At 45.4% G+C, this 27,197-nt stretch overlaps 1 protein-coding gene and 1 long non-coding RNA gene across 2 annotated transcripts; one reads left to right on the forward strand and one right to left on the reverse strand.

Moving 5' to 3' along the window:
* The first annotated feature begins 902 nt into the window (after positions 1-902).
* Positions 903-26,216, forward strand: LOC149364488 (uncharacterized). The gene is made up of 6 exons (XM_089570125.1): positions 903-963; positions 4,563-4,661; positions 20,323-20,384; positions 22,543-22,623; positions 24,760-24,786; positions 26,081-26,216. The coding sequence occupies exons 1-6, from the start codon at positions 903-905 to the stop codon at positions 26,135-26,137; spliced, it is 387 nt and encodes a 128-aa protein (XP_089426251.1). The 3' UTR covers positions 26,138-26,216.
* Positions 10,498-17,527, reverse strand: LOC149364489 (uncharacterized). The gene is made up of 3 exons (XR_016288182.1): positions 17,324-17,527; positions 15,058-15,119; positions 10,498-10,602 (listed from the first exon to the last, which is right to left on the reverse strand). It is a non-coding gene; the product is annotated as an uncharacterized LOC149364489 (long non-coding RNA).
* Positions 26,217-27,197: the final 981 nt, after the last annotated feature.

A 27,197-nucleotide genomic window follows, 5' to 3' on the forward strand; every position in this document is an offset into this window, starting at 1 on the left:
AGTACTAGAAAATGGGAGTAGATGCATTTCTTAATTTGGTCCCGAGCGCAGGACCGGCGAAAAACACGTCCGACTGTAATCTTCGACACTTTGTGTTATCTAATAAAAGCCTTTATGCGGAAGAGCGCCGGAGTCTCTCTCGGACTTAGTGATATATTTTGTGGAAGGGAAGCTCTGCAGTGAACAGAATAAGCCCAAATATATATTTACAGGCACAAAAAATGTTTTCGGTGTCAAAATAAAAAAAATGTTGATTAAAATGTTGATTGCGAACCTATGTTCGATTTTACCCGAAGGTGGCTGCAACTACGCAAGCGTCGCAGAGAATGCGCATACTCTATCATTGCATAGTTGGCGCACATTGCGGGAAGCAGAAACTTCCTATTTTGGAGAACCAGGAACCCTGTCCAGTTAAGGCGCACATTGCTGATTCGGCGCTACCGCGCATGCGCACGTCTTAGCTACTGTGCGCATGCTCAGTACCTCTTGCATGTACGAGAACAAGAAAGAAAAACTCTTTAGTTATATTGTCTACAGAATTAAGCGTCAGGCACATATATGTAAATTCGGAACGCTGATCAGAACAATCCTCAAAGTTTAGTAGACTAGGACGCCACTTGCGGCGTTCAGACGAACTACTCAGGACTGAAGAAAATGCAGAAAAAAAAAACGCGCTACCGTCGACAACATAATTTACTACCCTATACCTGCACTGGGAACGCAATGCCCATGACGTCACTTGCTATCCATCTGTCGACACTGTTACATTACGGCATGAAGGAGATTTTTCCCGCTTTTCCTGTTTGCTGTAGTTCAGTAATAAAAAAAGGTTTTAGTCAGCCTTGCCGGTTCGCATTTGCATACCACAAGGACATCGTCTTATGTACTTGCAGTGCCGAGTAATGCATCTCAAGTCCATCTGCATCATCGTGCTTTCTGCGGTCGTACTCACCATGGCCCAAGGTAAGGACTCTGGAAGTCGAAGTATGTCGCGCCTTGAAAGTGGTCTGACAGAAAATTACTCTTCAAAAATCCTGGGTATATCACGTGCACTCCCAACAAGAGAAGCAAATAACGACTAAGGATTGCACTATAGGAATACTAATGAGCACGCTCACCAATGCGTGCTAATCACTTGCGGGAATGAACTGTATGACGTCATCAAGGTTACAATGAAGAGCTGCTTGTTACGAATTAACGTGTTGAGTATAAAGGGGCGCCATTCCTGGAATCATCAGCAGCGCGAGTTTTCCAAAAGCTATTGCATAAACAATCAATAACTGCCCCTCATCAAGTTCGAGGCTTTCCCTCTTCCTGCTGCTGCGCTCTGAGGTCTCTGCTATGTTCAATTACTGCGGTTGCTCGTCGCGTGGTTCGATTTCTCTGTCGTTCCGCTCCCACTGACACGTATAACGCATCCGATGCTCAAGGATTCCAGCTATGCGCATATTGAGTTTAAGCAAAACGTGGTCTGCATACAAGGTGAACCAAATGCGCATGAGTCGTTTTCCCACGGTAGAGGGTCGCGCTATGGCAAAACTGTTTTATAGCGAGATGCCGTGAGGTGTCAGGAGTAAACAATATTTACAATAAAGTGGATTCATGGACGAATATTTTAGTCAGTGTGAAGCTCGCTGAACTTTCTGAGGTGCCATTCAATCTCCAGCCCAGAGCGTACGGCGCGAGGTAGCGACTTTGACATGTGCACCTGTTCCCGGTCGAGGGGTTGCCAAATTCGTGGAACCGCGGTCGCACGATGGAGGCTCGGTGGCTGCTCTGTTGTTGCCGGCGGCACTACCGCCAGCGAGCTAGTTCCTTCTCCGTCTTGCCTTCCTACCACCGCAGCTTTGTGCAGTGTTCAGTGTTTGAATGCCTGCAGTCGTCATGTTGTGGCCAGTGCATGTTTTTTTTTTGTGCCTTCTCGCTTCCCTACGTGTCAGTCATGCGCTCTGCTCATGTACTACATAGCTTACTGTGAGGACGCAGGTGTACAGTGGCCGACCGGTACGCGATGCGGAGCCAATTGGTCGTTTGAGCTTCGGGTACGCAGAAGAGGCCCCTGGTCAGGCTGTAGCTGCCAGTGGGCGACAGCTTTCATTCCTTTTTTTTTATAAGGAACCTTGAGTGATTGTTCCCGAGGCATGCATGTGTCCCGTATGCACGTGCGCGGAAAAGGAAACGTAGAGGAAGGCAGAGGTTCGGAGTGCAGTGAATTCAGTGCTGTATGTATGTGTGCTCGAAATCCCTGCTTTCCCAAGTATTTGGTTAATCGATATCCTATCCCCAGTCTTTGATTATCTGACGGAAACTTTATTTTCCTTTTCCTAACCATCGATTGGTGAGAAGTGTCGCCTGATTTAGTATTAGTTGCTGTCCCCGCCAAGGGCGGAGACAGAGGGCTTAAATCTAAGCGCTCTCGGTTAAGCGGGGGCTGACTTCGTCTAATCAACGGTTCAGTTATGCTGTAAATAGGTTTCTCCTTGCTCGTTTCTTCTTGTTTAGTTTTGTGCAGTTAAATAGTTAACCTTCTTTTCCTGCTGTCGAGTAATGTGAATGTTTGCGAGTCCGAACCATCAATTCATCAAGAAACCCAATTTCATCATCAACAAGTGTTTCCTCACGTCGCCACGTGAAGGGGAAACTCAACTGGCGCAGTAGTGACAGGATCGCAACTGGCAGGCTAAAAAAGAAAGCGAATTTAGGGGCAAGGGTGTTGTTCCACTGTGGCATGAAGCCGTATCGAGTAATTCTCCACTGGATAAAAGAAAAATTGTCTGTGCGTTGATGGAATTGCATAACGAGGCCTAGGGTGCGGCCTGATCTCGGTGACCACAGCCGGCAACGCAGATGCTCCACGGCAAGATGCAGTAAGTAATATGGACTGTGTGTAATGTGCGTAGCGTATGTATAAGGCCAGGCTTTGATTGGCATTCTTGTTCCAAAGACTGCTGTTTTTGCTCGATAAGAAACACGATTTCTAAATTTTAGTAGCTTATTAATGATAACTTTAACAAACAGAGTTAGTTCGACAGCTGTGATGACAGTGGGGTTGAAGATAACAAATGGGTGCATAACTGTGCGTCTCGGTTGTGAAGAAAATATTAATGCAAAACATATTAGCCCGGCACCAATTCTAGAGGAATTTTAATAGAAAGCGTTAACCAACGAATCCCGACAGTTATATGTGCAAAAAAAAAAAAATGTGTCGTCGGCATTTAAAAGACATGTAGAAATGTAAACGCATTTAGGTAGGTCGATTATGTATATAAGAAAAGTGACAGGCCGGGTATAAAGCAATGGGGAACCGCAACATTAGTTAATTTACGATGAGAAAAACAATCAGAGACATATACTACTTGTTCCGTAGCTAGCAAATGCTACTAGTTAATGTAAGTTCGGGCCCATTAACGCCAACAACTTGTAATTTATTAAATAATATATTCATTGACTGAACCAAAACCTTTGGAAAAGTCGATGAATAATCCTCCGTCCAATTAACCCGTGGCACGTTTAACGTTACCAGTGAACACGGTTATGACTTGCTCCGTTGAAAAAATAGCTCGGAACCCAGATTGACTGAGAGAAGGTGTTAAATTTGTTCAGGTAATTTTTTAACCATCATTCAAATTGTTTATGAAATTACTTTACTAAAAAATTACAGAAGTCGCGACGAGTAGATAATTAAAAATAATGGTCAGTCACCATTTTTATGAACTGAACTAATCTTACCTATCTTCAGAGCGTGAGGCAATATAGCTTTTTAAAGATAAGATTACATGACAGATCAGTTAAGCAATCAGTTTATATAAGAGCGGTGAAAATGATGCAGTCCAGGGCGGGCATTTTTAAGGTGAAATATAGCTGAATACTTCATGAGGTAACACAGGATGCAGAAAAAAAAAACGAGGCGAGTGATCGTATTCCTTCTGACACAATGCCAAGGAAGCTGACTTGCCAACAGAAAAGGCTTCGATGAATGCATTAGCCATGCTAAGTGCATTGTCGCAGATGCCGTAACCAGATGTCATGAACGTTGTGGAAGATTTGTTGTTGACCTGTTTAGAAATGAGCTGATAATCTTCCATTGCAGTCTCCTTACCATAGTAACTATGTTTGGATTCCTGAAGCAATTTCGCAAGGATGTATGTATAGCATTTGCAAATGTTTGCGTTGGGGTAGAATAAATGACTGCTTTTTAGTTTCTTTTTTTTGCAAAGGTTATCTTTTTCAGGAAACAGGTGAGAAGAATAATTAGTGTGATCCCGGGACTACTGGGGTTTTTATATTTGTAAATTTGACTAGCTACTCTCATGATTCGTGTTGGTAAGTACATCTTTTGAGAAATTGCGCAACGTTATATTAGGATCGTCGCCTGGCATTACTGATGAATAGTATGTGCCCTTGGCAACACGATCCAGCCAGAAACAGGGAAGTTTAGTCTGTTCGTGTCGGATGGCGGGAAACTGAGATTTTCGGTCTCGAATATGCTCTGAATCCAATCCCCCCCCCCCCCCCCCTCTAATCCCCCAAAATGACAGTGAAAAATATGCATCGGCACGCAGGCTACGGATCGAGTGTCGGGTGCAAGGACTCTCTGCCGTGTCGTAGACCGTGTGAGCTTGGCATCGAGACTCCCAGCATGTGCGGCATCTGCGTCTGTCGTGAGTCTGTGATTTGATGAGTGTTTCTCTGCGCGCCATCGAGCTTATAGCTGACGACGCCATTTTACAATTTTCTTCTGTGGTACAACCAAACAGCAGTGCCGGAACAATGGGCTAACAGTGTTGTCTGAAAGACACTGTCGGTATAAAAAACTACAACTGATATGTCTAAAGAATACTTGTATGAAGAAATACGCCTCATTCATTGATTTATTCTGCCCCAATAGTGGGTAATGCACAAGGATAACGGGCAAATACAATCGAGAGCAGAGATAAATATGCTTACCAAAGAAAGCATTACGCATAAGCGACAGAAGAACGAGACAATGAAGGATCAGAAATTGTCGCAGTGGAAGAGGAAAAGTAGTCCAAGTTGTGCAACGTAGGCGGAATAAGTGAATTGGAGAAAATTCTAGTTTTGCACGGAGTAATGCCGCCCTTATGTGCCATTGAGGGATGTAGTACGTATTATTCTCGCGGTCAGGTTGCTGTGGCACTGCATCATAGTCTAGGCAGGAAAACGAAGGCGACGGGCCTTTGCTCCCGTGCCTTGCGGAGTGGGCTATCCCAGCCCTTGCGACACCCCCCTTCTTCCTTCACCCCTAACCCAAACAACGAACAGCCTACTCCCCACGACACGGCGACAAACGTCCTTCTCCTTCCCTTTCCTGCCTGGCCTCTGCTGCATTGCCACGGAAAGCTGAGCCTTTTCAAAAAGAGGTCTTTTCAATATGGCGCTGCCATATTGGGCTGCGTTCGTAGTACAAGAAAGTTAAGCTCCTCCACGCTCTCCCCATGGTCGTGAAAAAAAAAAAAATGAGTTTACGATTTCACGAGTTTACGAGTTTACTTATTTGACGCTTGCGAACTCACAGAACGCTTAAGTTTCCCAAGCACTTTGCTCTTTACCACTAAAATGGTCAACACTTCTGGAAGTCAGAGCTATAGAGCCTACCACTCAGAGACCTGATAATTTGTTCGTATACAGACAGTTTCTGATTTGCCTCTGCCCTTGTGACGTCCATTTAAGATGGACGACTAGACATCATAAGCGTTGGTACAGTGCACTGTAGCGTTGGCCACTCAGAGACCGATTCTGCCAGCGAAAACCTGTTTAAGTCAGGTCGCTGGTATGGCATAGTCACGCTAGATGTTTATAAGGGAAGTATGCCTCTGGTCACCAGCATACGTGCTTGTGCGCAGCAGGCCATCTTGTGGGCTGCAACCAGACTGCAAAGCATGACGCGTTGACAAGAGCATTTTCTATTCGTTGCATTTATTGAAGTATATCTTTGCGCTTGCGATAGGACTAGCAAATCCGAGTTTCCTCATTTTTTCCACTCGTACGAATTAGCTGCATATGAAATATTTAAAAAGATGGTAGCCTTCACCTGTTAGGAGAATTTATCCATTAAATTTCCGAACTTTTGTTTATTAGGTAAGGCCCCGAAAAACATTCCTTAAATCACGATGTGGTCATACTTTGTGCCTGCCACATGTTAGTTAGAAGAGTTTCACAAAATTTCTATTAGCGAAATGTTGGCGTTTCAAGAGTGCGTATTTGAAATTTTGATGTCAGCGCACCTCACCAAGCAGTCAAAATGTCAGCTGCCAGACATGTAGAAGGCGCGCTATAAGACATGACGCATAGCGAAACATCCCATAAGGACGTGAAAGAACGCGCACGAGCGCTGGTGTGTGCGCTCTTTTGCGTCCTTGTGTGCTGTTGCCCTATTTTGTGCGTCATGTGCTACCAACAAGCCCAACCGTCACTTGATACTGCTATAAGATCCCTCACTACAAAAACTGACCGGTGACTACGTCTTAATTAGCGGCCGTGTCCCGCGCCGCGCTACATGAACAGAGAGTGAGACCGATTTTGAACCTTGTTGTTTGTGACGTATATTCCTGGGCATGCCTGCACAGATTTATCGCTTTAAGGCCCTCCGGATGTAACCAAATCCGCTAGTCTTTAATTACGGGGTTACAATATTGTTCTCAACAGTTCCTCGTTACGTGTCTACAATATGAGGATCGGTAACACCAAAATGCTGGAAGTTGATAACACATCACGAATTTTTATTTCACGGGCAAGGCGCGGTTGGGCTGCGAAATTGTTCCCTTGTGCGCGTTGCTGGTTGTTAGTGTTGATCACTAACATGGCGTCACTGAAGTATTTTACATTTTGTCGCTCTTGCTTTTCAGCCCCGGTCTGCCCAATATGCCGCTCGGCGTGCTACTTTCCCCCACAGGAAGGCTTCTGCCCGGCTTGCGCGCCCGCACAATACTGCTACCAGTAGCGCGACAACCAACTGCCCCTTTCTTCACAAAGCAATAAACACTCGTGGTCAGTGACGTGACACACTTTTCTTTGGTGCACTAGCACTTGTAGTGGTCATTCCACGCATTTAGCCTTGCGGGATTGTGTGAAACCTGCTTTGGGGCAGTGGTGGGCTACCTGCCCAAGGTGTGTGCATATATATATGTAGTAAGTTGGGGAAGTCACATTGAAAAAAAAATGGATTTATTCAAATTTTGGACCAGGGACTGCTCTTTGTCAAGAATGATCGTACAGTGCATGGACGCGTCTTCTTATAGCACTGAACTTGGCACACACAGCGGTATTGAAAAAGAACACACACACACACACACACACACACACACACACACACACACACACACACACACACACACACACACACACACACACACACACACACACACACGCACGCACGCACGCACACACACGCGCGCGCACACACACACACACACACACGCACACGCACACGCACACGCACACGCACACACACACACACGCACGCACGCACGCACACACACACACACACACACACACGCACACGCACTTGTAAAATAGGCTGACCCTTTTCATGTTTTTATCCGTGAATCAGTCAACTTTATAAGTATTTCACTTCGGTTCATAGTACCTTCTTTCAACTGTTATGTACTCTTAAGTATGAATGAAGCCAACAGCCATCGATACCAAGAAGCATAGGGGAATGTATCTACTTTTTTATTATTTTTGATCTTCGGCGACGCCTGTCCAGTCGTATACTTTTGGGGTATTAATGCTGCGTGTAACCTAACCTTGAGAGTGTTCACCAGCGCCACCCTCGTCCACTGCGGAAGACACAGTACGTCCTGTTTTACCGTGAATGTCACTTAGAACGTGATCGAACGGCGAGAGTGGAAGCTCTGCGAGAACCGTGGAGCGTCATCGAATGGTGAGGGCGTAAGGTGTGCGAGAACCCTCTTACGTTACCGATGGCATCAACGCTGCTAGAACCGAGACAGACAAGGGTAGCGAAATTAGGGGCTGGTTATGACATACATACGAAGGAAGCCAACAGTGAGTGAAATCAAGGAAAGGAAAGGGATATGTTTGTCTTTCTTTTTTATTTTGTGGTGTTAATCAATGGCAAATTAATAGTGTCTTTACTTTATGGCTGAAAGGTAATGCGGTGGACGTATTATGTCCTGTGCATGTGCGGCCTGGGCCCGATACTCCGAGTAGACATATGCGCAGCAGCATTTGCCATGCTACCTGTACTCCAAAATGGCGGCCACTGAAGAATGCTGACTAAGGCCACTAAAGAGAGAAGGCATAGCGTATTCCTCATAGTGCAGTGTTTCGTAGTCACCTGCTTAACATCTTGTGCTTACGGCACATTTTTCAAGGGCAGTCCTACTTGTCCGTGTATGTGTCTGTGTGGAGGAAAGAGAGATGCACAAAATACAGGCCGGCTGTAAAAAAAATTTAGAAAGAGAGACGAAGGACCTCCGTGATTTCTGATTTTATTCGCTATGCATATGCGCGCACTAAACATCCGGCACCCCACTCAGAACTTGGCCTCACAAATCTTGTCAGCTTTGTCGAGCTCCTTGATGTAGTCGTCCTGCGGGAAAGGAACCACGCTCGTACTTTGACCACACAGGAGAGACAGTGTGAGGCACACGATCGGCGCGCTGCATGTCAGCTGTAGCACTTTATGCGCATTTCTTCTTTCGCCCATCCTATCTGTTTTTGTCTTACCAGCAGAATAGATGAGTTACGTAGCTCGCTTAGGTGAAGTGTGTAACGTGGACTGTGCGACACGAACTGCGCTTCTTGATGTACGGCTTGACGTACGAGCTCAACGGCAATGTAATGCCAATTAATCTATCACGCAGCGAGGTGGTCGTTGCTGAACGTTCAGGCCTTGATGGATGTACAGCCCCCGTCAAAAGTATACAGCTCAAGGGGTTTTCTTCTAGCTTCACAGTGGGGCTCCCTAGTACACCTAACAGTCCAAAGCTTGGGAGGATTGAGGATGCATTCCTCTTTCGAGAGGTTACGGTCGCTGAGTATGCATAACTAGGCATGCTGCAGGCCTCACACGCAAACCCCTTGGGCCGTATACTTTTGGCGGGGCTATACTTCACTGTAAGCCACAAGACGTCTCTTGACGAATGAACAAGTTAAGAATGAATGCAAATACGAAAAGGAGGCTAGCCCGGCTATGTTGCGTGGCCTCGGAAGTGCGGATCAGATCTTTGTCGGTAGCATGCAAAAAACTACATCGGACTTTCTACGGTTGGTTCGGGTTTTTCACGTGCCAAAGTATAATTTCGACCACCTTCGACTCTTTTACGTAGGCTGACATTTCGTTTCATTAACTTTATCTCCGAGCTTTCGAGTAGGGCATCGTTGCCACCTAGCCGTCACGGTTGGTTCGGTATTCTGCACGACTCTAGAAGCGTGTCGATATCGCTAATGACGAGGAATAAAAATTCTTACCGTCCAGAGCAAGCGCATAAGCTCCTCCTAAAAAAGAGAGAGAAAAGAACACTTGAAGCATCTACTGGCTTATCTATGAAGTGTATGGCAAACATTTGAGTCGCGAACTAACTCGCAGTACAGTTTCAATTAGTTATGTATCTTGCTGCGTGCTAGTTTAAGGAATATGCTACATATTACTGTACATGTATGCATCTAATACAGCTTAAAAATCTCGTACAACAGTGGTACTTAATCGAAAAACTTTTATCTGTGGGCAGACGGGATAAAATCGTGCCTTTCCGTGAGTGCTGCTAACTGGTATGCTGTTCGGAACGGGCTAGGTTTGTGTATACTTCTCTTTTTCTCTAGCATAACATGAGCACACTGAATGCTATACCAAACAAGCACCATAAGTACGCTGTAGTACTAAGCCATCTGTAAAATTAAAAGAGTGCCCTTCTTTTTGAGTTTTATAGGTTTTGATATTTTAATTTTTTTTTCTATTTAGGGGCTAGAAATCGGGCGCTATTTTTCTAGTCTAATTTCGGGCAGTTCCAGAAATAATTATTTTTCGTGTAACTTATTCGAAAGAAGTAATCGGGTTTGTTGTTGTTTGGTGCATAAACTAATGTGTTTGTGCTCATTGCTTTCGTAAACAGTCTAGAAATGACAGAAATTATACCAGGAAAATACTCTCGACATAAAGTATTTCTTATTTTTTTCATTACGACTATTTCGTTCAAATATGAAAAGTTTGTCATTAAATATCACTCACTCACTCACTCACTCACTCACTCACTCACTCACTCACTCACTCACTCACTCACTCACTCACTCACTCACTCACTCACTCACTCACTCACTCACTCACTCACTCACTCACTCACTCACTCACTCACTCACTCACTCACTCACTCACTCACTCACTCACTCACTCACTCACTCACTCACTCACTCACTCACTCACTCACTCACTCACTCACTCACTCACTCACTCACTCACTCACTCACTCACTCACTCAGTTATTCGCACAGAGCAACTATATAACTCAGCCAAAGCTAAAAACAGGCAAATGGTGCAATTACCACGTCGGTTCCGGACTTGCAAGCGTTTCGGACGAAACTGGCTCCCTTCTCCGGCAGCCTTCCCAGGTAGGTTGCGACCTGTGGGCGATAGGAAGACACTGCTTACAAACAGCCATTGGACAACACGCATAATGGTGCTGTAGTCTGCATGCACTCTAAATCGACATAATGAGATCAAAGACAAACTCTTATAGATTTCACCGCACTCTAAATCGAAGTGGGAAGAGTAAGTTAAAACATTTCGGTGAATATAGCGATGAGCTCGGCTTGACACGTTATTCTGCTATCAGTTTTTTTCTCTGGCGCGAAAAATTGCGAAAAAAATAATAAAAAGAAATGAATGAAGTAATGAGAAAAAAATCTTGCTGCAGAATGCTGTGCAGCTAAGGGCACACAATAAGGATCCCCATGAATAGGTAAGCGAAATAAGGAATTCCACTCGACACCATGCAACAGCGGTTGCTACTTTCATAAACGGTTTTATTTTAGCAGATTAACTACGTTTCTTACAATGTGATAAAGGTAGCGAAACGTCGCTGTGGCGCCCAGCTTCCATTTCTTGAAGTCACTCAAGGGCTAGCAATCAAGTATATATGCTTGAAAAATTCTTGTGTTAAGGTGGAGACTTGCAAGTTGCTACATCGCACTTAAGAAGAAATAACAGCGAAGAAACACGGGACGAGAAAGAACACGACGGTTCAATGCGCTGTTACCAAGATTACGCGCTCGAATTTGATCAGAACCGTGCCATTCTGTCAATTATTTTCGGAAAATTACTCCTAAAACATCAGCATAACCGCAGTAAACTACGGCCTTGTATTTCAATACATAGGCTCCCAGCTAAGAAATAGCGCGTTGCTTTGGTGATGACACATTTTTGCATTCTTTATCGTTGGATAGCCCTCGCGTATAATTACCCTGTTATGAATTTCAGCATCATTTGCCCTCAAAGTGACTTTGCCACTGGATTTAAGGAGTTTTTTTCCTTTTGCATACATTCAGACATTGACTGTAAAGCGCTCCCACTCATGATGCCTTTGATGAAGAAGCCCCAGGGGTCTAAATCTACCACTAATACCCTTGGCATGTTACTCAGTGGTATACCGCGTATTGGAGCCGTTGTGGTACAATTGCCTGGATTTTGTAGAAGTGATCTTGAAATTATAGAATATCAATGAGTTTCGATTGGCTACCTTTCTTTGGGGAAAGAGAAGAGGTGATATCCCTTACAAAAATACTCACTGAGTTTCAGATGACCGCTTATTGAGTCCTTTTAGAATCGATGAATTCAGTTAAAACCGAAAACTTATTAAGCTCGCTGATTGAGACGTCAAAGAATTCCACATATACTGATATGAGTCAATAGGAAGCCAATTACCTACTGATCACTTGAGTCTCACTTGAATTTCAGTAATCACAAAGGTTGCTCGCCAATAATTTCCCTAGCGCTTAATTTTCAGGGAACGCTCAATAAAAAGTTGTAGTATTAGAGGTAGAACATTTCAGGCATATTTACTAAACAATAACTTAAGAACTAAAACATTGCTAGAACCTAAAAAAAAGAAAAAAAAACGTTCAAAGCAGAGAGATCTATGTCGAGCATCGATTTCAAGAACTGAGCAAATGGCAAGGCTGAAAAAGAGTGGATATCCGGTAAAAATGTTATGAAATTGGTGAGGGTAGGTAAGAGCCAAGAGCTCATTTTCAGTGAGCCAAAGAAGAGGGCTATTGTGCCTGCCGTATGAATTCAAAATGCCCCATGCAAAGGCTGGAGACGGTACGAGGAAAGTACAGCATCAACGTTGTCTTCGACACCTAATAAGTTGAGTAGTATTTGTTCGCAGCTTCAGAGGAAATCCGCTACAAGATCACGTTGCATGAATGGCTTTTGTTTTGTCAAGCACACAGTGTTGACGTGGTGCATAAGTTGCCGCTTTCCTGTAGGGTCGTGTTTATCGAACAGGCTAGACGCTGCCTTGACATAAGGCTCAGAGAACACTTCAATTCATGCAAAAGTGATTCTTCTAACTCGTCCAAAGATCTCGCCCTGCACCGTCGCTCTTGTAAATGCTCTTCTGTTTTTCTGACCACGCTGTCATTCTTTTCAGAACCAAAGCCCAGCTGGTCAGAGAAATTAATGGAAGCTTTTTCCATTCATATCAACAAGCCCATCTGCGTCAGCCGTCCAGAAACTTTTGTTTACCAAAAGGTGTTGGATTTCTTAGCGAGCTTAGCATAGAAAAGCATAGAAAAGAGTTTCTCAGCACAGAAAAAAAGTTTAAGAGCGCTTTCTTCCCCAGACCAGTGCTGCTTGATGTTCTCCTTTCGTTTGAGAAACGTGCAGTCCATTGCTGACTAGGAGCTACGCCTGCCAGAGTTTGTCCTTTTTTTAGCAGTCCGCCGTGTTTAAATTCTGCTTTTCTTGCAATAAAGTTCAGTTCAGGTAAGGATTCATTTCAATTAACATACGTTTGCAATTAAATCTCAAGATTTGTGCAACCAACGGACTACACCAACAGCGCCGATATTTTTTTTTTCGAAATTTGCGATTATTAACAACGAACGTACCACTAACGCTAGATGGCACACATTTCATAGACAGTATATATAGGTAAGCATGAACACTTAGGCTTGAGGCACATTAATGTATGAGTGCAACACGGTTATATACTGCACTGTAATGCCGTCTCCACAGCCTTGTTACTTACTCCTTCCAGAGTGTTGACAAAGGGTGTTTGCTATTGGTGCTCTAGCTATAAAACGTTATTTCAACGTTTCAGCGAAAGTTGCACGTATGTTTTTGGTTTCGTGCAAGCATAAAAGCGTAACCTTGGAGTGTATGCGTCATGTTTCAGCAGGGTTAGAATAAAACTTGCTGTAACGAAAAGTTTTATAACGAGATAACGATATACGTAGGAATGACGATTCCTCTTAGAAGCTTGGTCAACGTGGGCTATAATGAAGCTACGGCTATAACGAACTAAACGTCGAGCCCCAGCAACTTCGTTATAACGAAGTTAAACTTTACATGGCGAAAAGGTAATTCTAATACTGTTCTGATACTCTTATACTAGGATACCATCAGTTCTGTCAAGTGGTTTTAGTTGAAACATGGTAGCCCATTTGTTGCAGAAACTCATTAGAAATACTCATTTCAGAATCAATTTGTTCTCATTAGGCTCTACTGTGCAAATTCAATAGCTTCTTAATTTAAACACAACAGCCATGTGAGAGAGAAAAAATGGAGGATGTAGTAAAAAGCAAGGACATTAGGTAAGTGCGTGAGTGCTGCAATGTCACAGCCTGTGGAGCAAACGCGACGTGTCCAGGAACCGAGACAGGGCTCGGCAAACCTGCAGGACTGATGTCATATGTGGCCACCATCTGACGGTTTTACTCTCCGTCAGCGGGAGAATGACGCGGTCTGTAGCACAGCAGAGCGTTTGTCTTTCAGCGATAAACAATGGCATTCACAAAGCAGACGTTCTGTTGTGCTACCATAGCCACGTCAACGAAAAACGAGTGCTGGTTTGTAAATGCAACACCGATCCACACGTGACAAAGCAAAGCTGCTTAATGTCGCTGCAGACAAAGAGGAATACGAGGGTCGGTTTGGGGCGGGGGGTTGCTAAATTGGCTTGAGTTCCTAACGGCAAGCGTCAGCTCCCACGAAGGCAAGGCAAACCCGCTTCGCCAACCCTAAATATAGGGATGGTAACACGAAGACCTTTCACGCAGTGGGGGGTGCTAAGAACGTCTGAATCTGGACAGAGAGCCATTTCAAGCTGAACCCGACAACATTTAATGCAAGAACTTTGTTGAATGAGGCTACCCTATAGCAGAGTAGTTCAATGAGCCACCAGGAATTAAATGGCGTGCCATAGGGTTAGCCAGTATAGAAGGAACTAGGATCGCTTCAAGAACTGCGTTTACCACGTCCAGTACCTGCAATGAGCTACCTACTTTTTGCATGTACAGTTCAGGCAGTGCACGCATGGTGTCCATAAGGGCCATCGGCATAGCGATAATTTGTAGGCCTAGGCCTTAGACCCAGTCTTGGCCTTGGGCTCGATTAGCAGTAGGCTGGGGACATTGGCAGCGTTGTACCTTCTCGGACTCTGGGAGTATGCTTGGTTTCGGCAAAGATGGTCAGGTCCCGCTTGAGGCATCAGTTCCCCCCCCCCCCCCCCCCCCCCCCCCCCGTACCGTAGCGGAGGTGATGCCAAACCCGTCTTATACATCCACGCAGGGGTACGAGCAGAGTCCGTGCGAATAAGATAGTGTAATGTGACCTGAGATCCTTTTAGTCCCTTGGTCACACATGACTTGTTGGGTGAACTCCAAAGGGTAATAAAATGGCCGAGCACCGTTTCTCTGAAGAGTATCTTGGCATCTTGAGGGACTTTGCTTGATGGATTACCTGAGAGCGCTTTATGGGCGAGACTGTCCGCCAGAGAAAACCAACATCTTGTCTGTCGGATTAATAGACAGCAATCGCTAAAGCAATGCTGGAGAGAGGAAAATGTTGCTTACTTCGGGGCTCACGTTCTGCTGAAGGCACTCGAGCGCTGGGATCACCTTGTCTTCAGGAAGCTCTGCAAGGAGGAGGAGGAAGAGGAGGAGGAGGAAGGAAGCTCTGCAAAGTGGTCATCATCCTTATCAGCACGACTGAAACATTTTTAGCGCGTCTTGTTTCCTTTATTTTTCTTTCTGCAGCTCTACGTGTTGTCTAAAAAGCTAGCAGGGACAAAAACACACATGGAATACATTATTTTCACAAAGATCAAGAATTGCTGATTGGAAGCGTGAACTGTGGCGCTCATGTACAGTCTTTGCCAAAAGTAACCAGGCTCCATGGTTTGCTTCTCATTCGTATAACAGAGCCCTTACGGCTTCCCTAAAGATCAAAAAGTTCTTTGAAGGTGAGGACAGGGGTTCTCATTACCATACACAGATTCATAGCTTGAGGGCTGGTATAATAGCTTTAATATACGACTGAGAAGGAAAACGTGCAGCCTGGTTATTTTTGACAAAGGCTGTACCTCTTGATTGAATGCGAGAAGGGTGCAAAAAAAAATATTGGTGGCTGATTTGGGTAGTTAGGCCAAATGCGAATATGTGCGCTAGCACGGTGTGTTTCGCAATTTACCACTCCAGGTTACAATCTGGTTACCACTTTAGGTTACCGCGTGATTACTACCAGATACCACCTCATAGGTTACCGCCTGATCCCCACCCGGTTATTACAAGCTATGGCCGGCTACCTTTACAGGTTACCACCTAGTTACCTCCTCGTTACCACTCAAGGTTACCATCTGGTTGCCACCTAGTTTCCTGGTACCACTTAGTAATGCTTTGCTTTCCTGGGAAACCAGGCTTCAGACAAATACACAACGGCTACTTGCAGGGAATGGCTACTATAAGTGCTTCCACACTAAAATATACAGTTGCTAGTCTATAGCGCTCGCCCCGTCTGCTTTTCCTCCTTTTGTTGTAATTGATAACCTTTCGTGAACACGTTGGAGATTCTGAATTGGGTGTTTATAATACGGCCTTTACACGCAGCAGAAAATGCTTCGCATATGCGCTTCGGGAGAGGCGTCTGTACGTCTTGCAGGCACGATTAAGTCGGTAATAAAAAGAATTTAATCGTCAATTTTCCCCAGCTCGAATGCTGGTTTATCAGCTGTCGGACCATTGTCTGGCACATATGAGATGGTATAAATAGATCTGTTCAATATTTTTCCTTATGGATCCTGAGTTGTGTTTAGAACAGCAGTTTCTGTACAGATTCCCTCCCTTCATACTGCCCAGCAAAATGGTACTTCGAATATCCGCATCCTCATTAATAATTCATAGCGTTGAGAAGGCTTGTGTATAATGTTAATGTTGTGTGGTTCTTTAACGTGCACTGACATCGCACAGTACACGGGCCTCTAGAATTTCTCCTCCAAAGAAATTCCAGCCGCCGCGGCCGGGATCGAACCCGCGTCTTTCGGGTCAGCAGCCGAGCACCATAGCCACTGAGCCACCGCGGCGGCCCTATTCGAAAAGTGAAGTTCGCGCAGTTTCCTAAGGGCATGTTACGCTGCTGCATGTTTTCGTGGGGCTGATCCGCACCAATGTAAACTTGTTCTCAACGCAAGCCATTAGCGCCTTCTTCAAGCGGAGGTTGTCGGCGTTAACACTGCGAACATATGCGCACGTAGACCGTTCTGAAAATGCACTCTCGACGCTACAAGCTTATGTAAATGGTAGGTGGGATAATCTTTTTACATAGTGTGCGTCCAAAGCTCGTTACAGTGACAAGTGATTTAACACATAGGGTCATACCTTGTCCGATCACCATCAACTCTCAATTTTACGCTGCGCGGGTACCAAATATGCCAGACTGTGATCACATAACCGTGCACACGAACCTCCAATCTGGAATCCATTGCGCTTTTTGGAGAGAATTGTTATTTTTTCCTGCATCGAAACATATCCCTGTTGTCTGAGTACTAAATGTAGGAATATGGAGCGTCACATCCGCTAAACTGGCACGCGTAGAGGTTACCGCATGCACATATGACCGACTTGCATGCGTGTGATGAAAGTGTCTCCATGTGTTCATGGGAGATCTTCCTCTTGACAGAGTTTTATCAGGGGCGTAATAGCCCAGTTAGGAGAGCTAAAGGGCGTGTTTGACAGCCACTCTTCCGAGATGGGGACGGCCGGGGAGTGGTCACGGAAGAGAGGGAACCAAAAAAATAAAAAATAAAAATCTCGGGGTTCCGCAAGTACAGGGTGTTCCACTTACGGCACAAGAACTTTCCAGCGTTGGCTGCGGTAGAAAGGAGCAACAAAACGGACGCGACGAGCAACGTCGTATTCATGGTGACTCGCGCGTAGAGAACTAAGTGATGCGGGAAAGATGAGGCGCGCTTTGATCAATAGCGGACTGCGCTGTGCGCGTCGCTTGGCTAGGGGCCATTTTTATATGCTTCTCCCATAAAGAAGACGACGACGTCGTGGCGGAGCAAGGCCGCGGTCACCACTGCGTCCAGTTGACTGCTCGCGTTTTCTCTCTATTTTTTTCTCTCCTATCTTCCTGCTTTCTTCTATCTTTTCCTTCGCTAGCCAGCCTGGCGTAATGGCGCGGAGGTGGTCAAGAGCGTCAAGTTCGTCTGGCCGAGAAGCCCGTATGGGATGAGGAGGCAATTGGCAAGGGCGAGGGCGGTTACTTATGAACGCATTTTGTTATGCAAGCGAGGAGCGCGGCGAAACAGCCATAAGAGCGCTCGTTTGAACAAAACGCATGCCAGACTCTGTTGTCATCTGGCGCTTCTCTACGCTCGAGCGCTTCGGATAAACAGCTTGCGGAAACTCGCTCGGCGGACTCGTGGTCACACACAAGCGTACGCTGGCATAACCGGGGCTCCCATAGTTTTTTATTTGTTTATTTCCTCTAAACACTGTCCGCCACCGACATAAGTCACTCGCGATCGCGCATATGACGTCAGCACACCTGGACCGCTTGCAGCACCTAGTGTACACTACGCTCGTTTTTCAGCCTGTACCGAGGATGAAGCTGAGAGCCGAGTTAGAGAAAGAACGACGCATGGTCATATAGGCGGAAACATCGCATTACGACCCTAGTATATGCTTTTCCCCTCTGCACAGTGCTGCTGCTGCTATACCCATTCATCCTCCAAGACGTGCTGGACACCGGGGGCAACCGTTCTGCTGGCCCCTTGAGCAACCCTACATACAAGACTACTGTTGCAAGATGAGCGGAGTTACACAGCCCGGTAAACGTCATGCGTAGTTCTCCGTTGGCTCCCTCTCGTATTCCTCGTTGCTGTTCATCTCCGCCGCCCATTTCTTTCTCTCTCTTTTTTTTTGCGGTGTCACGATGCCAGATTGTGGTGCATTGCGGTGAATAATTCACCACGTTCTGAGGAAGACTGGCGCGCTCCTGAAGGAAGTGGTATGGCAATCGGGCACCGCGCTGCGCTCCATCGTGAAGTTCTCAACATCTATTCTTGTTGCCTGCTGAGATGGAGGCTTGTGAAAGAAGGTAGATGGCCGGAAACAGCGCGAAGAATGGCGTACAAGACAAGACACACCAAGTGCAGACTTTGCTACTAAGCTTTACTGAGAACACGAATGACGTAAGTGCTCAACAGTACACATGAAAAAAATGGAACAAAAGGCAATGAAATGATACGAAATACGGCTCCAGCTAACTGGACGCAACGGTGAGCGTGGCCTTGCTGCGTCACGGAAGCGTCTTCTTTCTCGGGGTGGCATATAAAGAGAGCCGGTAGCCAAGCGACGCGCACAGCAAAGTCCGCTACCGACTAAAGCACGCCTCACCTTTCCCTCTTCACTTTTCTCTCTCTACTGTCGTGGCACCATGAAGGCGGCACTGCTCATCGTGTCCGCTCTGTTGCTGCTGGCCACCGTAGCCAACGCTGGAAAGTTCTTGTGCCGTAAGTCGAACACCCTGCACTTGGGCAACCACAAAATTTTCTTTGCTTTGTTTTCTTTTCTTCTCTTTCTTTTCCGTGGGCACTCCCTGTCACCATCTCTGAAGAGTGAGCATCAAACACGTCCTTAATTTCTCGTGACGGGGCTATTACGTCCTTGAGACAGCTCTTTCAATGGGGAGATCTCTCATGAACACGATCCGTGGCATCTGGATGCGGTAGCCACGACGCGTGAGTTCTGTGAAGACTGTCAGTTGGTGGATGTACAGTCGGGGACAAAAGTGTCTGGACCGCGTGCTCCGTCAACGAAGAGCGATAGCTCTATTACGAACCGCTGGCTGACCACCAGACTTGTGGAGGCGAAAGAACAAGATTATGACTTCCACCTCCACCAGTGTGGTCTCCATCCGCCGCATATTATTAGAGCTATCGGCTTCGGTTAAGGAGCACATGGTCCAGATACTTTTGTCCCAGGCTGTAGGAGTACTGAATGCACATTCGTGCTTTCAATACGAAGGCTGCATTGATGTATTTTGATGCAGGAAGAAATGCGATTTCGTCTTCCAAAGCCATGACGACCCCCGGATTATAGGTCCATGCGCACGTTTAAGCGATCACAGTCAGGCAGATTTGGTCCCACGCAACGAAGACGCGAGTGTTGGCGATTACCGGATAATGTATTAGCCGATACGTTAAGTCACTTTTCACTGTAACGATGTTTGAGTGCAAGTGCCATGTGTACAAATGTTCTCGCACCTAAAGGAACTGCGGCCTTATTTGACGGTTTACAACGCTAGACGAAAAAGACTTCGCATGCTTTATCATCAAGTTTCGCACATTCGAGCCATTCAAGCTCGTGTAATTCTAAAATCCTTTCAGTTGACCTGTAAGGTGTTACGGCCTAAGAGATGAACTCCTCCTTGCACCCCGGAAATCTCTGCGATTGTGCATCAAAGCCAAAACTATGTTAAAGTGACATTCTTCGCTCAGAATTGCAACCTTATTAAAGGGCATCTTAGGGGAGCGGCTTATGTTCATCGCGATTTAGCTAGCATCGTTACGTTTCAAGTGAAATAACGTGTTAACACTTCGAGATTCATTTTTATGTCTCATGAGGCTATAATTCTATGTCGACACAAATCACATCACCATTCTAAAATTGAAATTTTGTCGCAGAGACTGCGAGCGTTCGGTTAAAAGACCACCATTTGGTGTAGCGTGACCATGAAGAAGGGTCTAACCTAGAGGGATTTATTGGTACCATATGTCTAGCTGCAAAAGAAAAAATATTTTAGCCGTGCAGATAAGCATGATGGCCACTTTGCAGAGCTTCCGGAAGACAAGGTGATGCCAGCGGTTGAGTGCCTTCAGCAGAACTCAAGCCCCGGGGTAAGCAAGCTTCCCCTCTCTGCAGCTTTGCTTCAGCGTTCCTACCTGTTAATCCGACAGATCGGGCGTGGATTGTCTTTGCTGCTGAACCGAGCTCGCCTGGCCTTCATTGCCACCCGTGAACTATTGTTTATCCCTCGTCTTTAACCTGCAGCATTTATTCTCTGATACGATGTGGTGACAGTATCAGCGGTGCTGACTTGATGGGCTAGGTTATGTTCTCAACAGAACGAGAATACAATAATAAGCTGGCCATTGCACCACTAATCAACCATGCATTAGCAATATCTTCAGAAAGTTAACATTCGCGGGAAAAATGGATGGCGGGGAGCGCGAGAAGTGTCAGATGAGGGAACCTGCAAATCAACAAACACTCCTCAGGCTGAATGAATAATCGATGCATGTGCTCCTCCGCCCACATCCATGGCGCAGCATCACAGTGATGCGCAGGGTGACGTGCAAGAAAATGTAGCGGCTGGAGACAGGAAGCGAGCGCTGCAAAGTGTGTTCCCAGCAGGCTCATTTTACAGTCGCAGTAAAGCGCCTTATAAGACTCGACGAAAAAATAGCAACGCAGAGAAAGGATTAATAAAAAGCGGGAACATGAAGACTCACTCGCTAAGAAAGCTAAGCTAAGCTCCGTCTTTTGCACTGTCTGCCAAGTTGTGTTCCGCGACATGAAGCTCCCTTGCTTTGTCGACCGCGGCTCAGCGTTGCATTCCCAAATCACTGCTCATATTTCGTTGGCATAGGCTATAGCCTTGCCCGTGACACATGTGGCTGTGATGAGACAACAGAAAGCCTGCTTTTTTGAATGCGCTGTGTTTACCGCTGCAAGACGAACCGTCTGCTGAGCTACACACCGCCTGAAGATTTTCCCGGTGACGGAGAAAACCTTCGACCGGTGGCGACATCTGTCGTCGGTCGTAAAAGATTACCGAGGAGTGTTTCGGTTCCTGAAGCCGCTGTGTTTACTCGACAGGTCGTGGATTTGTAGCCCCCACGTTTTACCTGATGGCCTTGCTTCTTACTCTGTCCTCCCTTTTTCCTGTCTCAATTTTACAACACATCTTGCCTATTCCGATCAGTAAGGTATCCAACCGGAACAGCAGACTGATTAAACTGCTTGCTTTTTTCTCTCCCTCTCTTTTATCACATAATATCGAAAGAACTTTTACATACTTTGCATAAGTGTACCACAACGACTTCATTACGAGTTATCACTTGCAGGTGGGCGTAAAAGTTATATTATTTAGTAATATGAAAAGGTTGCTGATGATGGGTTTAAACCCCTGCTGGTTCTTTATCAATGGCGTCACGAGTGGGAGAGCTTCTACAGTCAGTTACGGCAAGCACGCAAAACGAAAAAACTTAGGAAATGCCGTTGTAATGTAATGTGGAGAGCAAATGATGCAGTAGTGTCTGTGGGTGATTGCGCAAGGCTGTCCAACGAGAAAGAATGCAGAAAATTTTCATGAACCAAGTTGAACGCGGTTTTTTGGCTTGAAGTCAGTGTATCGAGATAAAAGACGGCAACTTTACTGCACCTATGCTGATATTCTAGAGGTATTTCGAAAAAAAAAATAATTGAGAGCTAGGCGTGGTCCTGGCCAAATTCAAGAGTGCAGTTTAGGAACACAAGCGTTTTGAAACCAAGTATACTTTATTGCGAAGCGCTTGAGTGATCTCAAGAAATGTAGAGGGCGCAAAAGCGTGGTATAGCTCCGTTTATCAGCTTGCTAAAGAATATATATAGTTAACCTGCGAAGATGAAACACTTTACGAAGGTAGCAAGAAGTATTGCACGGTGTCGAGCGGAATTCTTTATTTCGCTTCCCTTTGCCTGGTGTGATCTTTCTTCCGTGCACTGAGCTGCTGAGCAATTTGCAGTGCTCCAAATATATTTACCTATGAGATTACTATCTGATTTCACCATTTATTTCTTCGTTCATTATTTTCTTTTCAATTTTTTCGCGCCAGAGAAAAAAAATGACAGCAATATAACGTGCTCAACCGAGCTATATTCACGCTGTGTTCACCGAAATGTCTTTACAATTTACTTTTTCCACTTCGAGTTCGAATGCATGCAGTCTATACAGCACCATTATGCCCCACGTGTAATGGCTTTTTCTGAGCAAGGTCTTCCTATCGCTCACAGGTCGCTAGCTACCTGGGAAGGCTGCCGGCGGAGTTACGTGCCGATTTCATCCGAAAAGCTTGCAAGTCAGGAACCGACCTGGTAAGCCCACATTCGTTTTTTCTTTTTCTTTTTTCCGGCGTGGACCGAGTTTTATAGTTGCTGTACCAATGAGTAAGTCAGTTAGTGAGTGGAGGAGAACACAAATTGTAATGTCCAGCTTTTCCCATTTGAACTCCGCGAAACGCCTTATGTTTTCGCCAACACTCGCGACTCCTCTGTTTTTTCATATTTGCTTCACGTCAAATTATGTGCGAACATTTATTCTTTATACACACTGCAGGACCCTTAGTTCTCGGTTAAAACAAGATTTCACCCAGTTCCTGCACACCGAGCTGATTTCTTTAACGTCAGGGTAAACCCGATGTCTACCAAAAATGCATCTTAAGGAAAGTGTAATCGTCAGTGTGCAATGCTGAAGGCATCTCACGGGAACGAGCGTATGTCATGTAATTTTTCCAGCACGTCATTTTCAGGTAGCTGATAATGATTTCAAGTCTCTTTTAATGCTTGTTATTCGCGAGATAATTTATTCCGTCGATAATTTTGGGAGGCACGTCTTAGAATCGAGAAGCTGGATGTGGGTACTGACGGGACGTTTTTATGAGAGAGCTGTTGGGCATTTCCAATGGCCGCTGCAACGCTGAATGTTTTTGCACTATACAAAGGCAGGCAAGGCTACCAAAGAGGCGTAAGTGTTGGTCACGTAAATGTAATGTTACGGACGAAATAATCATGATGACAGAATAAGAAATACTTCACGTGAAGAGCGTTTTCTTGGTGAAAGCTGCTATTTCTAGACTGTTTCAAGCAACGAGCAAAAACGAAGAAGTTGATGTCCATAACAACAACATACGCTAGTTTTCAATTAATTTTCCTGAAAAAATTTGCTCGAAGAACTCGAATTTTGATAATCTTTGCTGAATAGGCCGATTTATACCAAAATATGGACTAAAAAATTAGCGTCCAATTTTTACACCCCACCCTACTTTTCGTTTCCGAAGAACATAAAATACGAAACCCAAAGCGCGAAAACGAAGGGCCCTATTTATACTTTGCAGATGGCTTAGCACGATAGCGTACTTCTCCCGCTTGTTCGGTATAGAATTCACTGTGCTAATTTTATGCAAGAGAAATATTAGTTCAGTTGAACCTCGTTATAGCGAAGCTGAATGTGCCCGGCGATTACTTCGTTCTAGCCCGCGTTGACCGAGCTTCCAAGGGGAATCGTCATTCCTTCGTTATATTAATTATTTCGTTATAAACTGTTTCATTATAACGAGGTTCGACTTATACATAAACCTATCCCGTGCAGAATAGCATCCAAATGGGCAGCCTTGGCAGTGCTTGGTAAAGCTTGACTTTATTATGCATACCCTTCTATCAAAATTTTTCAGTATAACACTGCTATGCGATGTTTTTACGCTGTACAAGATTTTTTATTTGATTTGATTTATTGTTTTTGTTTTGACGGCACGCAGACTGCAAATCGAGGGAGAGCAAGCTAAAGGCGTCTAGGAACGCCTGACCGAGGCCTGCCTTCGCATGTAAAATAAAACAAAGTGGCACTTGGCAGAGGTACAAAATTTCCATAATACAAAATACAATGCAGCGGATATAGTGACTACGAAACGATGCGATCAGTCATGTATAATGCAAAACACAACAAAACTAACCTGGATCAGGTCGAGAAGACACCACAATTATCTATAACAGAAATATTCGTGAACAGTTTTCCCATATCTGGCCTCGGACATATTCTGTAGCGACAATTCAGTTAAGTAAGGGTAGGTGTTCAATGTATGAGGAATTACGTGCGTTAGTTTTTGGAACCCGTAGCTCGTACGAGATTTGGATGCATGTTATGGACGGTACCTAAGACTGTATGCTGTATGGGCAATTAAATATGTGGTCTCAAAAGTCGGTCGGATTTCTTTCATAAGGTTTCTGACATAAATTGCAAGTTTCTCATAGTAAGCGGCTGTTTCTGTTCTGTTCAGATTTCCGTTTTTGCACACATGAACAGAAATCTGTAGCATATTATTTAAACTCGCACGCAACAAGAGACAATGCCAATTCAAACTGTACAGCTAATTCGTTTGCAGCTCAAATGTTTGCCGTACACTTCAAAGATACCTTTATTCGTGTTTCATATGTTCTTTTCTCTTTTCTTTTTAGGAGGAGGTTATGCGCTCGGTCTGGACGGTAAGAACCTTTATAGCTCCTAGTTAGCGATATCGACCCGCTGCGTGCAGAATATCGAAAGCGCAGCGATCAACCACGACAGTTCTTTTCGTGGCTTTCTGATGGAGAGCACGGAGATAAAGTGAACGAAATGAAATCTCAGCCTACGCTGAAGGATCACAGGTGGTCGAAAATTTTCCTAAGCCGTTCAGTCCATACCACGTGGTTTTTCTCTGGCACGTAAAAATCCCAAACTAACGATAGAAAGAGCGGCTATTGCGTGACATCTAAAAGACACCAAACCCCACTCCCAGTCTATAGGCAACATCACTATGCCAGCCTCCTTCTCAAACTTGCAATAGTTTTGCTTTCTGTCTTGTTTATTAGTGAGGAGAGGCCACAGTTTAGGAGCCTGGCGTTATCTTCCATCAACAGCTGTTCCAGTAGGAACAAACAGTGCGTTAAACTGCTCATTAATGCAAAAAAAGAAAAAATAATGAATGGATAGAATAATTATTTTAAACAACATGCCCGCCAACCCATAATCAGCAATGTCTTTAATTCCTTGCATTTTAAAATACTGTACCCGACACGAGGTTCAGGTACATAAACTGCTCAGAAGTGGGCTTCAGATTCCCGAGTACGGCTTCTAGAAGTCCCTAGTGAAGGAGAGTGTGGTCTTAACGTTGCGCAATGACCGCATCGTTGCGTGTTAGAATAATTTGCAATATTAGGTGGTGCTAAGCATGTACGTCAAGTTAGACCGACGTTTCAGGCCTACGTTGCCTCAAGAATAGCGTAATACATCACGTCCTCGACACTGAACTGCCGGAGAACCATCCCTTTCGGTGCAATGCCGTCTGAATGAATCACGCTGGCACTGCCGAAAGTTGAATCCGGAGAGCAGTTGTATGGTCCATCTGGGGCTTACATAGATTAAAGCACGCGGCAGCAAGTTAGTATGCAAAAAATGTGGAGAAACATAAACCAGTGCAGCTAGCCATTCAGTGTCTCTATGCTGCGCTTTCCCTTTCACTGCAAGGCAAGCGACCGACACTCCAGGAGAGGCTGGATGAACAGACGGGCAGTCACTTCGGATTGTACAATTCGTGTCGCATAGCACACGTTACATGCTTCACTTAAACGTGCTACTTCGCTTGTCTATTGTTCTGGTTCGACAAAAACCGATATATGATCGGCGAAGGAAACACAGAGTGCATAGAGCCCCCCAGTTGACATGCAGAGGACCAGTCCTGCGCCTCACTTGTCCCCCTGTGGCGCCAACTTACGAGCGTGTTTTTTCTTTTTCCTGCAGGACGACTACTTCGAGGATCTCATGAAAGCCGTCAAGATTTGCGAGTCCAAGTTCTAAGTATGATGCCGGGTGTTTAGTGTGCGCATATGCAGAGCAAATAAAATCGGCAGAGGTTCTTCGCCTCTCTGTAAATTGCCTTTGTAGGCGGCTTGCATTCTGCACCTCTCTCTCTCCATCACGCGCGCGTGCGCACACACACACACACGCGCGCACACGCACGCACGCACGCAAGCGCACACACACACACACACACGCGCGCGTACACACACACACACACACACACACACGCGCGCGTACACACACACACACACACACACACACACACACACACACGCACGCACACACACACACACACACACACACACACACACACACACACACACACACACACACACGCGCGCCCGAAATTCAACTGTACGCAAACACGCTGGAACGTTAAAATTGAAAATTGCTTTTGAGGTCTCCGGAATAATTTCGACCACCTGGGGATCTTTAACGTGCACTGACATCGCACGGTACACGACCTTTTGCGTTTCGCCTCCATTGAAACGCGGCCGCCGCGGTCGGATTGGAACCCGGCATTCTGGCTCAGGAGCATGCGGCCGGCATATCTTGTTTCTGCAGTGATTTTCAGCACGAGCTTACCGGAGACAGTGCCACGCTTATTTCTGAAAACTTTGAGCTGAGCTCACCGAGGCGCTCGGTTTTTGTAAAAACTATTTAGTTTCGTTCCGCCGCCGCTTGATGTGCTGCTCTAACCCGCCAGTCCAGAAAGAAGTGATAAACTCGGCGCCATGTTCGCCCTCACATTCGCCGCGGTTCTCCGACGATATTCATTGAGTTTGCATGAACGGGAACTAAAAGCGTTTCATGCTTAATATTTTTCTGCCAGCCTTCCTTTGCCGGTTGCCACCCGCGTCCACTTTACCACGTCTCAGTTTTTTGCGAGAAAGCGCGGAGCCTTCGGGGAGCGTTTGTGAAAGCTTAAACTGTTGGGAAAGTGGTCGTGCTTAGGAAACAAAAACTTGACTATGCATCTTAAATTTCGCTTTGCAAACAACTTATCAAGGTGAATTTTTCTAGAGCATTAACTTGTTAGCGGTTTTTGTCATGTCTG

Source organism: Amblyomma mixtum, chromosome 2 (assembly GCF_055824585.1).
Source record: "Amblyomma mixtum isolate Tamu chromosome 2, ASM5582458v1, whole genome shotgun sequence".
Lineage (NCBI taxonomy): Eukaryota > Metazoa > Arthropoda > Arachnida > Ixodida > Ixodidae > Amblyomma > Amblyomma mixtum.